The sequence below is a fragment of the Acomys minous genome, assembly GCF_964271855.1.
Source record: "Acomys minous genome assembly, chromosome: 14".
Taxonomy (NCBI): domain Eukaryota; kingdom Metazoa; phylum Chordata; class Mammalia; order Rodentia; family Muridae; genus Acomys; species Acomys minous.
The window spans coordinates 74,774,061-74,789,633 of record NC_140496.1 but is presented as its reverse complement, the minus strand read 5'-3'; the positions used below and the strand labels follow the sequence as shown (position 1 = coordinate 74,789,633).

The 15,573-nt window shown below is 36.2% G+C and overlaps 1 protein-coding gene across 2 annotated transcripts in view; it reads right to left on the bottom strand.

Moving 5' to 3' along the window:
* Positions 1–15,573, bottom strand: part of DPYD (dihydropyrimidine dehydrogenase) — an 867,929-nt gene that overhangs the window by 515,681 nt on the left and 336,675 nt on the right. For both annotated transcript variants that reach the window (XM_084756838.1, XM_084756837.1), the window contains exon 9: positions 884–991. In XM_084756838.1, coding sequence (XP_084612964.1) covers positions 884–991 — 108 coding nt within the window. The remainder of the gene's footprint in view (positions 1–883; positions 992–15,573) is intronic.

Sequence of the window (15,573 nt, the reverse complement as noted above, 5' to 3'; positions counted from 1 at the left end):
TCATTTTGTTCAGAAGACTTTCCGTTTAGAATTAGACCATTGACATTCTGCGATACTCAAATACAATCTTGGTGCACTGTGATATTTCTGTGGAAAAAGCCACAAGTTTGGGCACAGATATAGAAGGTATCTTTCACTGTAATTACCTATCGAGTAATTTAATACAGCAAGTTTCTTGTCTGCTTAAATTTTGCAAGAAAAAAGAAACATAAGTTTTTGATCATTTCCACCCCTATCTAGATGTAGGAACAGATATGGCTCAGTCTTCTTCAAAAATAAATGTTTAAAAGATTTAGATCAGCATGCTAAAAAATATACTACAGCTTCTTCATCACCAAGACAAGGGCACTAATGGAGCTAAAGATTGGCATAGTCTTCCCTTCAGGTTGTTCATCTTGGTGTACATGAAATAAAAGAGTGTCTATCAAAGTGTCTTACTTTAACTGCCTAGAATTACTGCTCCAGAAGAGTCCTTGATCTTCCTGCCTCTGCAGACACACATCACACCAGACGTGAGAAGACTCATCCTATTTTAAAATAGCTCCCAAACTAGAAATCTTGCCCTTAGTGCTAGAATCTCTTCCTCTGTTTGCTGAACTTTTTTTTATTTTGAGTTAATTTTTTAAGATGAATTTTAGCCTTCCATGTAATATGATAAAAAAAAAGAGAGTCATGTTGTTTTCCTGGAACAATAGGCAAGTCTATAATTCCTGCAAACTGTAGTATCAAAAGTATCAGGCTTTTTAATGTTTTTACCTTAGTGCTATTTATTCAAGGATCCAGATAAGATATGAACAATGTCCTACTGAGTTTAAATTTAATATGAATTTATAATGCCTGGGGCAACACAGACAACATTGAGACAGAAGACAATAGGTTTTACCTGTTTTACTGCCTTTGGCGACAAGTGGCAGAAAGTCTTTAGATGTGTAAAATCCATGGTCTTGTGTCAGGCCTTGGAAAATGTGGTCTTTTTGGGGTTCCGGCAAGCCTATTTAACAAAGTTCAAAAATATCATTAGCAATCACTTTACTAAGTGGTTATTAAATTTAGGAAAATAGAGAGAATCTTCAAAATAACATGGTTTTTAGTGGGAAAAAAATGTCTATAAATTCACCAAAAACAGAAATGTAGATAACATGAAATTACTGGCTGGCTTTATGTCAACTTGACACAAGCAAGAATCATCAGTTAGGAGGGAGCCACAAAGGAGATAGTGCCTCCACATGATCAGGTTTTCAGCAAACCTGTAGGGGATTTTCCTACTTAGTGATTGATGTGGGTATGCCAAGTGGTACCATTCCTGAGCTAGTGGTCCTGGGTTATAAAAGAAAACAGGCAGAGCAAACCATGAGGAGCAATCCAGTAACTTGCACCCCTCCCTGGCTTCTGCATCATCTTCTACCCATTAGGCTGCTGTCCAGTCCAGTCCTGACTTCCTTTACTAACAGACTACTATGTGGCAATGTAAGCCGAATAAACCTTTACCTCCCCAACTTGCTTTAGTCATGGTGTTTTATAACATCAAATAGTAACACTGATTAAGACAATGATCTAACAGATCTTGTACACCTTTAATATGAAACTAAATACACATCACAAACTTTATGTTAATTTACATTTTGCATATATATACATGCAGAGAGAAAAATAGTGGGTAACAATATACTAAAACATAGCATGCATTGATACTGTGTAATGGTGAAATTATACTATTTTCATGCTTTGAATAAAAATTGTAAGAGGTTAAAAACCTTTAACAAAGCTACAAATCACAATAAGCCCTACCATGGGTGCATACTTAATTAATATACAGGAAAGATTATTATTCTAAGACAAAATGGACACAAGTATATTTCAAAGAATAAATACATTTTACAACAAAAGTTCAGCTTCTCATAAATGTGAAACTACAAATGGATTAAAAGATGGAGATGGCTCAGCAGGTAAAAATGCCTATTTTTCAAACCTCCACATTAGAGTTCAATCTCAGTAACCCATATAATGATGAAAGAGACAACAGATGCCACAAACTTGTCTTTTGACCTCCAGATGCTTGCTACACACTCAAACACACACACACACACACACACACACACACACACACACACACACAGACCCACTCAGACATGCACATACACAAATACACCCTACACACGCACACATACACACACAGAGGCAGGGTAATATTAATAATAAAACACTAGTGGAAAATAGAAAACCTTTAAGAAATAAAACATCTGTTATTTATAGATCTTCTTTAATGTCACCAAGAAAAACACAACATTTATAATGTATGCATTAATAAGTAAAACATTAACTCTATAGTAGATACCTAAAGAATGATAGAATTGGAAAAAGAAAATACATGTTAATAGCTAATAAGTAATACAAATATTAATTCCATGCCTGGCTAATGAATATACACTTATGATTTCCTTATTTCAAAGTAAAAGATTCAAGAAAATTAGAACATACAATTAGTGTTGAAACAAAGGTCTTTACATACTTTAAGTAGAAGCACATTGCCATGAAATTTTTAGAAAATGGTTTTCAGTCTGTTCCAAGGAGACACAAAGACATGCATATGTATATTTTAAACGTAAAAAATGACCAATATAAAACATTTTTAAATGGTGAGCAAATGCTGGAATTTTAATGGTATAAACAAATGAATTCTATTCCTACAGGAAAAGAACGAAATCTGCAACTGTAATGTATATTTGTAAATTATATATCATAGTCTAGTCAAAACAATATATAAAAGGAACAATTTGTGTTAAGATTATTTCTGATGATTATGGATATTCCATTTTCTTATTGTCTATTTTGAAATCTTTGATTAAATATACTTATGAATTATATATTTAATAAATGAAAATCACACTGCATCAGAGAAATTGTGTGTTATCTCTACATCATACTCCCTCCCAAATTCATTACCTCTTCTTTTAAATTATTTTCATTACACACACACACACACACACACACACACACACACACACACACACACACAGACACACACACACCTGTGCTGTGTTATGGTACCTGTCTGTATGTGCACAATGTACTGAGTTGATTATTGTTGCTCATTTATACATGTGCACAGGGCGGAGCACTTGGGACAACTTATGAAAGAATTCATCCCTCTAGGAAACTGATTTTCTCCCTCTCAGCAGCCATCAACCACCTGTGGTTCATCATTTAGGGATGAGACCTTGTGGTTGTTTCCTCAACCACAATGACACATAAAGCAGTACTCTCATTATGCAGGTCTTGGCAATGTGTTGCTGAGAATCTGTAGGGTTATGTCCCTGTCAGGGAGAAAGAACACTATCTATCTAGAACCATGTGTCTTGGTCCTTTGGCTCTTACAAATGTTTCACCCATCTTCTGTGATTTTTTTTTCTTGCCTTAAGTGAAAGTATTGTATTGCAGATGTGTTAACTGAGATTGATCAACCCAAAGTGAGGTTTCTTTTCCCCTGCATTTTGACCGATTGTAGATCTCTCTAATCATGGTCATCTCCCAAGCAAAGCAACCTCTTTCATAGGAAAATGAAAGGCACACTTATCTGAAAATTAATGTGTTATGTATGCTAAACAAAAGTCTAAGGTAGATCAGCAACAAGTTTAAAATGTATGGAAGGGGTGGACACCTAGCCACAGATACTATACTATGACAGTTACAGAAACTCTTCTTTTACTGGCTTCTAGGCTGATATTTTGAAAGAATTGTCATGGTTAATTGGAAAAGGAAGCTGTATATTCAGATTCAGAATTATTTTCTGTACCAAACTCTAAGATCTGAAGAAGAGAAAGACATTCTCAGGAAACCTTCACTGTCCTTACAAAAGTGACTCTTTTCTTCAAGGAATGTTACAAGAGAAAAACACATTAATGTTTTATAATGAATTTTTTTTTGTAATTTTAACTCTTTATTTCTAGATCTCTAAATGGGTCCTTATGACAACTTTTATTTTATTTTATTATTAATTTTTTTATTTTCAGTGGGAGTTGGTTACACGTTATTATTGGTCTTATTTAGAAAGAAAGCAAAGTTAGACTCAGCGATGTCTCTCTCTTCCTTTATCTTCCATTCATAGGTTTGGAGATAGGGGTTAAAAAAAAAGAAGGGGAAATATAGAAATATATAGGGAAGATAGAACAAAAAGTAGATTAGTGAATCTACTTCTCAACTTAATGCCTTAATTGTTACTTACATGGTTATTTTTATAACAACTTTTGAAAATCATAACATAATTACATTATTTACTCCCTTTCCTTTTCTTCATTCAACTCTTCATTTGTACTACTTGCTCTCTGTCTCTCTCTGTCTCTGTCTCTGTCTCTGTCTCTCTCTCTCTCTCTCTCTCTCTCTCTCTGTCTCTCTCTCTCTCTTTCAAATTCATGGTTTCATTTTTAATTGTTGTGATATATACCTACATATACACCAAATAATAGTAAGACATAGATAATTCTTAATATAGATAAGTCTTAAATGCTTGTAAACATATGAATACAACCTGATAAGCCTATGTAAAGTTACTTCTTTATTTTTGATTTCAGGACTGACCAGTTGATATTGGCTACAATAATCATTCATTCATTCATTGTTCACTTGGATCAAGACATGGAAAAAGAAATTGGGTTTCATCTTCTTTCATTTGAATCTACATTTGGCACTATGATGGATTTAACATTTACTGGGTCAGAGTTTTCCTATAAATGTTTCAAAGGGGATTGGCAAGATGTTCTGAGATATGAATGTTGGCTTATGAAGATGAAAAATGAGCCAGCAACTAGACAGATTCAGGATGATTAAATTATCCCTGCATCCTACATAGCTCAGGTCACATAAAGAGTTTGGAGTAAGTCCCTCCTCATACACTTTACAGCTTTGTGATCCTCCTGGATCATGTGTTTCATATGTCAGCTTGACTGAGCTGTAGAGCCAGATAGTCACTAGAATACTAATCCATGTGTTGCTATGGATGCCTTTCTAAAGTGCTGTTTATATAAAGACTACCTTCTTAGTGTATGCAGGCCTTATTCCATCAGCCAAACGGTCTAGGAAGAAAACCAGTTTCCCTAAGGAAGAAACATAATAATCCTGTTTCTGTACTGAACATTAGGACTTCAGCTCAGCCTGTAGAGTGCTAGCATGGCATGCACAACGCCCTGGTCTCAATCTCATTCCTGCATAAATGGTGTATGTTGGAGCTTGCTTGTCATCCCAGCACTGGGTAGCAGGAGGCAGGAGCTCAAGGTCATCATATTGGCTCACATAGTGAGCTCAGTACCAGTCTGGACTACATGGCAATTTCAGGTCCAGTCTGTGTTATGTGAACCTCATTCTCTTTGTGTGCATGTCTCTCTGTGTGTCTTTCTGTGTATCTATCTCTGTCTCTCTATGTCTATCTCTGTGTCCCTCTCTTTCTCTTTGTGTGTGTATGTGTGTGTGCGTGTGTACACATATGCCTGTGTATGTCAATATGATCTTCTACCTGAGAGATCTCTTTCTTGGCTTGTTACAGATTTCTGAGTTTTCTTCTTTCAAAATTACAATAACTATTTCCTAGTGATTATCAGTACCCCATCACCACCCTTTCTCTCTCACACACACCTACTGGCTCTGTTTTCCCAGAGATCTCTAAACTCCAAGACCGTCATTGTCTCCGATAATCATGTTTTCTATTGAGGAGATAATAATTGCAATATTCTCAGGAATGTTTGATATAGAAATCTGCTGTGTTGCCGTTCATTTATATGTCATTGAGACCTGGTAAATAATGAATGTTCAGCAAGCCTTTTCTCTAAGACAGGCTTTTTATGTTATAGTTTACAAATCCTTTCAAACTTCACAACTCCTGGTAAGGAAAGAATAGAGTATTAAATCTTAGCAAATTCAAGTAAAGCTCTACAAGGAAAGAAAAATGAGGCAGCCTTAGGTGAAATGTGAAAGTTTCAAATTGCTATCTATTAAAGGAAGACTTCACTAAGAACCAATGGCATACGAATAGATAAGGTTTGTGTGTATATTGGGATGATTTCAAAATGACACAAACATGACTTTTTAGTTCACCTTTCAGTAGGTGCATGAGAGATTATGATTAAGGAGGGAAGGGCAATGATACAATAAACAAAACTGTTCCATGCAGCTCATTAGTGGGTGTTTCTTTTAAGGCTCCAGGGCAAGTCAGTGCTCTTTAAGGAAGTTGCCAAAGTTCTGGTTGTTACTCCATGTATTACACAAAACAACATGCCCCTAAGAGGTATAGGAACACAATAATCTCAGCTGCTCCCAATAAGAAAGTAAATTCTGCTTATACAGAAACTTTTATTTAACATTTATTGACTATATGCACTGAAATAACTGCCTGGTAGTAGTCAATGTGTATAACAAATTCATTTAAAATATGTAAATAACTCTATGGAACACATGATATTATTCCTACGCACATTTTAGAAATTTTAAAGTGAGTCACATAAAATTAAGTAGCTATGCTCAAGGTCACAAAATAAGTTTCTCTCTGTGTCTCTCTGATGCTGTCTGTCTGTCTTCTCTCTCTCTCTCTCTCTCTCTCTCTCTCTCTCTCTCTCTCTCTCTCTCTCTGTGTGTGTGTGTGTGTGTGTGTGTGTGTGTGTGCGCATGCGTGCATGTGTGTACATGTGTAGAGGTGCTCATATGTATCCTCCATATCAATCCATCTAGTTGTTTTAGACAAGATCTGTCAGTTAACCTGGAGTTAATAATTTACCTAGACTAGCTGGCCAACAGTGTCCAGAGATCATTGTGTTTCTGCTTCCTACTTTCAAGGATGTACCAGGTAGATACTACCTTCCCTGGATCTTTCCAAAGGTGGTGTATTGTGAGTGTGGATGCTCTTGCTTGTCCAACAAGCATTTAACTGACTATGTCACCTCCCAGCCTTTGAAAGGGTTGTTGTTTCCATGTGCCAAGTTATAGGTAGAACTCTTTATAATTGATCCTGATTAATTAGTTGTATTCCAAGAAATCATTCCAAATGTGTATACTTAGTTTCCCTGTCAAACCATGGTATATTTATGATACATGAAGCACAGAACAGCTCTATGACCAGCTTCCAATCTCCTGGTTTAGAAAAGGCTGCCTGCTTCTCTTCTGACTGCCTTTGTGTTTTGTGATTGTTTTCTGTAGCATACTTTCTCTCTGAAGTGTTTTCCTTCTTAAGTGTGTCTCCCTTGGGCACCTACTGGTTATTTTTCAATATTTGATATTCTTTGAGAAAATGTATCCTTGTATTGTTTCCAAAGCACCTCCCTCTGGAACAACTACAGAATAAATAACAGCAGCACACACAGGAACCACATTCGCTAAGCTCATATCAAGTTTTGCATTTCAATTAACATGAAGAAGATACTAAATATCCTGTAACATATTATCATCCAATAGGTAATAAGGGAAGAATCTGTTATGTGCCTTGATCTTTATAGTTGTAGTGAGCTTTGCTTAAGAATCACAGAGACTCAATGATGTTTGCTGGAGGTACCTCAACAGGTCAATTCTTGGCTTAACATGACTGAACAATAATAGATGATGCTCTGGGTAGTGATTTTCTGAACAGTGTTCAGAACACTGAGTGTTGTTATGTTACACTTCTTCAGAAACAAGACTTTAGTAAACAAAACACTATAGACATGTTACAATCCTTGAGGTGACAAGATGAGAGAAGAGTAAGATGCAGCTGATGGCAGATTTCATAAGTGTTTTCACATTTCAAAATGTTCTCTTATCTCAAGTCATCCATTTTGCCTCATTAATATATAATATTTATCTTTATTCATTCAGAGGGTATAGTATTATCTATATATTTCATACATATAATATACATATATTAAAAGACAATACCAATTCCTCAAATTTAGTTGCAGAACTTGAGAACATTTAAGCTCATTTTTTTTATTATTATTTTGAAATGAAGATCAGCATGTTGCAGGCTCTGGGTGTTCTACTGTGCTACAGAAGATCAAAACTAGTTCTTCTATCCCAAAACATATTATCTAACTCTTGTCTCCCACTTACTTATGTCACATAATATCTTGTGATCTCTTTTAAGATGTCACTTTCTTCTCAGAGAAGATGGTACGGGTGGTTGTGGTGTGTGTATGTGTATGTGTGTGTATGTGCGTAGTTCAGTGACAGATTATGTCACATGTGTTGAGCCCTGTGAAGAAGAGGCCTGGAAGAGGAAGTGTACGCCTCATTACCTTAGTGCTAGGATAAGGGAATGTGCTGGTTTAAGAAGGGGGTTAAAATGTCCAGATAGACTGAACACTGATCCATTAGACAAACTGTCCGTAAGACCTAGCTAAAATTCACCAATAATTTTATAAAACAAGGCACATGTAATAGTTTATTTATTTTAGTTTTTTTATGATTTAAAAAAAATTCAGTGTAAGCTGACATATTTCTATAATCATTTGTGAAACTAGTACTGATATATTGGATAAAATTTTGAAGCCAGATTCTGCTACCATTTTTCTTGGCAAATTTCTTTGTTTAATGCAACGAAACAACTCATTTGGCTGTACATAAATTAAATGCCCACTTAGCCCACCATTTACACAAGATCATTATACATTAAAGTGCCATTGTTGGATGGATTAGTATTATAGTCTGGGAAATGGCATCTTTGGCTAGAATTAAAAGTGATGAGGGCAAAGTTATCCTTTAATTCACATTTTTTTTTCTGCAGGCTACAATGGACTCAAGCCCTCTGTGCTCAAAACCAAAACAGTAGAAAAGTAGAGGCAGAGTGGTGACTCTGTTTTTCAATTCAGAGCAGTAAGAATGATATTAGAACCTCAAAAAGCAAGAGCCTTCAGAGCTGGTGAGTGAGCTGCACTTCAGTCTCCTCCTCCTTAGTTCCTCTTTCAGGAAATACTTCTATAAATTGCCTAAGATAGAGGCTCTTGAATTCTTTCCATTTAAAACAAGTAAAATCTGACTTATTAAAGAAATGTTTGTAAAAATGTATTCATTTTTATTTCATGTGTCCAAGTGTTTTGCCTTCAAGTATGTGCACTCTGTGAGGTTCAGTGCCCTCACCTCAGAGGTCAGAAGAGGACCTGGGACCCTCTTGGCCTGGAGTTAACTGGTAAGTACCAACTACCAGGCGAGTGCTGAGAATGACATCCAGGTCCCCTGTAAAAGAACCATTCCAGTGCTCTTCACTACTGAGCCATCTCTCCAGCTCAGGGATTGTGTTGAAATTTAAACAAAAAAGCACATGAATGCATGTTGGTAAATATAAGAAAACATTCAAGTCTGAGTCATTACTGCTATCATAGGTAGAAGACAGAAAGCATGAGTACTAAAGAGCTAAATAGTAAAGAAGAGGTTCTATTAGTCTTAAGTATTTAAATTACTATGTAGTATATGCAAACACAAGCATTAAAGCATGAATAAACTCATGTGTATGAGTGTATTAGAAAAGATAAACCTTTCACATATTAAACCCCAGATGTTGCAATTATAATATGGAAATCAAACAATCCTTTCAAGGCCCTGTGTAGTCTTCAATGCCATGAACAATTATAATGTTTTTCATCTGTCACTTAAACATCACTTATGTGAGTCAAAAGACCTACACCTTGCTCCCCCAAGTGACAATCGCGCCATATGGGTTATCATTCTAGGATCCATATATTGATTAGAAAGAGAACAGATCAATGATACCCTATTGTGATTCTTTTCCCAATAAAATCCCCTCCCTTCTCCCTGACAACCCACTGTAAATATGGTTAGTTCTGAGCATTCAGGTTGAATTCAGAAAGAATGGAGCAATTCAATATAACACCTATGAAATTAGATCACCATGGATCACAATAATATTCATTTCATTGATTTTTCAAATCCCCATTAAACATCTGCTTCCTGAAACTGCCGTCTGGGCGCTCTCAGTATGAACACACACATTACTTGTGTGTGACACAACTGGTTGGAGTACAACAGGATAAGGCTATTTTTAAAATGTTTTAAATGTAACTAGCACTTAAACAATAATTTCCCACAATATACAGGTATTTCTCTACAAAAATCATATGACAAAAGAGGCATGTTGTGTACTGAGCTTTTCTTAATCTCAAAAATTTGAAGATGATGAAAAAAGGTAACATATTCAATTAATGAAATGAAAATATATTATGAGAGATATCAGATATGAGTATGAAATAACCAAAGTTCATAATTACATAAAGTACAGATATATTTTAATAAGACTTCATACCATATGTAGAAAAAATGAACAAATTTTCTCATACTACTATGGTCAGTATAAATAACTCTGTTATGTACAAGCCAGAAAAAACACAAACATAATTTTAAAAAGTAGATCTAAAAAGTATTTATGCATAAGATAAAAACAGAAAAGGATTGACTTTATTGACAAATCATTTCTTAACTTTTTATTCAGATTATTTCACTATTGTTTTATCTGTAGGACAGGATACAACAAACTTCTTGGAAAAGACATGAAGGGGTTTTTCTTTTCCTTTTTTTAATATACTTTTGCAATGCTCTAATTTTCTTAAAATTAGCAGTTATTTTAATAATTAAAATTTAATTTTAACATAATACAAGGTCTAATTAAAATCCCTCTTCTAAAATGCATGTATTAATGTAACATATTTCTATCACAAAATTGTATATTCTTTGCTGAATTTTGGTATTATGCATTAAAGTATGTTTTGTCCCCTGGGCCTTGTCTCTCTCTCTCTTCTTGACTTCCATCCTTTCTCTGCTCAGTTTTGTTTCCTCCCTTGGCATTTTTTATGAACAATTTTCTTAAATTTTAATCCTCACATTGTCAACTAGGGGTAAGGGAAACTCAAGCAATACGCCTTAGGCAATTTTTTCTTAATGATTTGAGTTCTTAGATGGTCTTAGGATATTACTATTTAAGGCTTGGTAAGTAGACTATATTCCAAAGTAAAGAAATCATTAATAATAAAATACTAAAAAAGGAACAGTTATATTACAACATAAATCTACCAGACTTACAAAGAAAACAAATTTGCAACTGCCACCTGCTGTGGCGATGAGGCAGTAATCTCAGCACTAGGAAATAAAAGGGAAGAGAAGAGAAAAAAATACAAAAGCACAGACATTAAAAAAGTAATTAAAACACTTATCTCCATCGACATACATAACAAAAAAAACCCTCAGACAACCACCTAAAAACATACTCTATTGAACCGCACAGCAGGCAACAACATTAAAGCTGCCACCATAAACACACATTCTGCAGTGGAAGAGGACCCTTTAAAAATGTAATCTCAGAAGTGTCACTAATGTGTTAATCACCAGTAAATGTACCACACATCCATTGTATTGTATTAGTTACTTTCTCAAAGGTGTTTTTAAAAAATTATACTTCTGTTTTTATTCAAATAAATTCTTTAATACAGGCTCAGGTAACCTCTTTATTTGTAACCATTCTGGTGTGTTCTGTGATCATATTGTGAGAATTAAGCTTTCTGTATGTGGAAACACTTCATGTCACTCTTCTGAAAGTTATATGAATTTAGATAATGCATTTAAATGCTCCCTTCTAAAGCCAATGTTATCTGTGTTATAGTCCTGGGTAAACTCTAGTAAGGCACACTACAAGAGTTGGGGTCATGGTTCTAACTGACATGAAAGCAAAGACTGCTTTTGAATTATCAAGTGTGTTCTCACCTTTGGAGCTGTGCAAAGTGAAACAAAGTCAGCCTTGAAAGCACATAGCAGGCCATGTGACAGCCGTACTCGGTGGCCCTTGGCTGCAGAGCTTGTCCTTGTATCCATGTGATTCCCCCAGGTATGATTAAGAAGCAATGGGCACTGCTCAGTTCAGAACAAGAGCCTTTTCATGGCTCTGCTCCGTATCTCAACACAAGTCAAATCAGGGCGCTTTACACCCAGCATCCTCATCACTACACTGAGAACAATTACGTGACTCTATCTTCTTTTAAAGTCTTTCTGTGGACAAGCAGGCTCCACATAGCTGCTTATCGCTGAAACACTTTTTACAGGTATTAAATATAATTCACAAACATAGATGCCTGTAATCTATGTTTATCTTTATGCCATCTTATGAGGGTATTCACCATTGTGGGTCATTTCACACAATATGTATTCTCTTTTTTTTTTTTTTCACTATATGTATTTTCCTCAGCCCCCTCTCAGTGCAGTAGGTCAGCTTCATGATTATGTTTTCCTCATATAAAATAAATGATTTTTCCATGTACTGTCTTTCAAATTACTCTATTTCATTATTGTAATTTATAATTTTTTCAAGAAAATTCTTACTTGAAGGCATATTTAGAAGAAATATATATATATATACATAAATATTAAATTATCCAACTTAAATATATTTGGAATGTATTTAGTATCACTCGCAAGTTGCAGAGTGAAAGATCTGAAACTGGAATAATTTGATAGGAGTTCAAATAATTTGATGGGATGATGTCTTTCAGGAAGTCATGCTTTGAGCTCATGAGATGGCTCATCAGGGAAAAGTGTCCGTGAGTAAGCTTTGCAATCTGAGTTTAATCCACAGATCTAATATGGTAGAAGCAGAGAAGTGACAACTACTAGTTTTACAAGAGCACATACATGCAAACAAACACACTCGTGTGTGCGTGCGCGCACACACACATGCATGGCCACACACGCATACTCACATATGTGCACACACAAAATACATAAACAAAAATGTATAAGGGCTGTATAGATGGCTCAGAGACTAAGAGTGGTTGTTGCTTTCACAGAGTGAGAAGGTTCAGTTCCCAATACCCACAACCATCTGTAATTCAAATTCCAGGTGACCCTTCACATATGTAGTGCCAGGCAAATGTGTAGTTGTATACATACATTAGGATCAAGAATCTACATCCATAAAAATTGCTCATATAAATAATTAAAATTTCTTCTTGAATCAACTGTTTAATTTTTCCATGCAGTTATTTCAAAGGAAAGGTCTCAGCTAGTCCCATATCAGCTACAGTTCACTGAACAGGTAAGGCTGTCCACGGACAGGTGCTTACAGACATGTACTACTAGGCTCTGCTGCAGAGAACATTTTTGATGCGTGTATTTGATCAACAATCTGACAAACATGTAACTGACCTTCTCACCTTCTCAAACATGTTTCCATCTGTGTGACAATTATATTGTCCAGACATGTGATTGTTAACATTGCCTGGGTTTTGATAGAATCTAAGAGTGTCAAAAATATACTGTTTGCATTGCACTGTGAGTGTGTGTGTGTGTGTGTGCATAAGGGAGAGAGAGAGAGAGAGAGAGAGAGAGAGAGAGAGAGAGAGAGAGAGAGAGAGAGAGACAGAGAAGAGACAGAGACAGAGACAGAGACAGAGACAGAGAGGGGGAACGAAGGGAGAAAGGAGGGCTGGTCTCTCTCATTATTGCGTTCTTCAAAGAGGCTATGGCTCAAATATGTTTGAAGTGTCCCATTCATCACTTCCAAGCTTGTACTTATTGTAATACCATATACCAAATCCCTTCCAAGAGCACAGACATGGTATTGAACATCAAATACGATGTAGTTAGTCACACCTGACAATCACAGCACACCGCCATTGAAGGACTTTTTGCAAGAACTTGTAATTCAGGCCTCGGTAACAGAAAGCAGTGGTTTCTAGCATCAGACATTACTGTATTCATAATATTACTTCAGAAAATACTAGCTGTGTAACATTGCATAATCACAGCTATTTAAACCTTAAGTCACAATTTTGTTCTCCCTACAATCTGCTTTGCAAATGACTAATAGACATAACATATCTCAATATCACATTTATAGAGCACGGAGACTTACATTTGGAAAGTAATAATACTTAAACTCACTTTTGTATATTTTAACTTTTAAAAATTCTCACAATTTTCTTTTTTCTTTTTTATATATTTTATTAATTTATTCATAGTACATCTCAATTGTTATCCCATCCCTTGTATACTCACATTCCTCCCTCCCTCCCTCTAAGACTGTGACTGAGGGGGACCTCCTCCCCCTGTATATGCTCATAGGGAATCAAGTCTCTTCTTGGTAGCCTGCTATCCTTCCTCTGAGTACCACCAGGCCTCTCTATCCAGAGGACGTGGTCAAATATGGGGCACCAGAGTTCAAGTGAAAATCAGTCCCCATTCTCCACTGAACTGTGGAGAATGCATACTTTTATTGCTTATGTATTCTCTGATATGTAATATAAATAAATACTTTATACAACACCAAAATAAGAACCACAGCAACAGACACTGACCAAGTTGAGACTTCCATAAATATTGGTATACCACATTTTTAAAAACTGGTAGGTTACCTACCTGGTGCCTATGATCATCTGGGTTTTTCTTAGAAATGCGATTATAATATACCAGAGAGAGAAATCTTAGTTGTTTGGTCTATTTAACCACTTATCCCCTTGAACACCCACTACATGTTAGGAATATTTAGATGCATTCAGATATTCTACTGTGGCAGGAAAAGGACCTACAATTACACTTTTGAAAGGGAGTAAGCTACATGAAAGAACATAGGGGGCCACAAAGTGGACAAAAAAGGTTGCAAATTTCAGGCAGTAGGAACAAAGGAAATACACTTCAGCTGAATCCGGAGAGACCAGGGCCAATGTCTCATTGCAAGAGTTGGGGAAAAGTAATCACCAGTTTCCGTGAAATGAAGGTTTGTGAGTGAAACCTGGGTGGAGCTACAGAACATGCGGGAAAACTGAAGGAAAAAGGCCAGGATTGAAAAAGCTGAAATGACAAACATGAAGGGCTAGACAAGCGATCCTAAGACACAGAAGAATACAAACATATCCCTGGGGTGGGTTTTGGCCAGTTTCACAGGATCTGTTACTTTGCTGTGCATGGAGGAGAGCACCAGTGTCCAGGCAGTCTTAGTGTCCTGCCTTAGTGTGAGCATTTCCATAGTTACACACATACCTGTGCCCCAGAGACAGCAGAAAACTAGGCAGATTCAACTAAAATGATGCTGTTTTGATATCTTAGTGAACATAAGGTATCTAAGAGATTTTTTAAATTTATTTTTCCTCCTTTATTAATTTATTCTTGTTACATCTCAATGGTTATCCCATCCCTTGTATCCTCCCATTCTTCCCTCCCTCCCATTTTCCCCTTATTCCCCTCCCCTATGACTGTTCCTGGGGGGGATTACCTCCCCCTCTATATGATCATAGGGTATCAAGTCTCTTCTTGGTAACCTGCTGTCCTTCCTCTGATTGCCACCAGGTCTCCCCGTCCAGGGGACATGGTCAAAGGTGAGGCACCAGAGTATGTGAGAAAGGATTATCCCACTCTCCACTCTACTGTGGAGAGTGTTCTGTCCATTGGCTAGATCTGGGTAGGGGCTTAAGGTTTACCGCCTGTATTGTCCTTGGCTGGTGCCTTAGTTTGAGCGGGACCCCTGTGCCCAAATCTGCCTATCATAATGTTTTTCATCTAGGCAAACAACTAAGTAAGCATTCAAGCATGAAGCTCATGAAGGAAATGTAGTCAGGACTAACAATA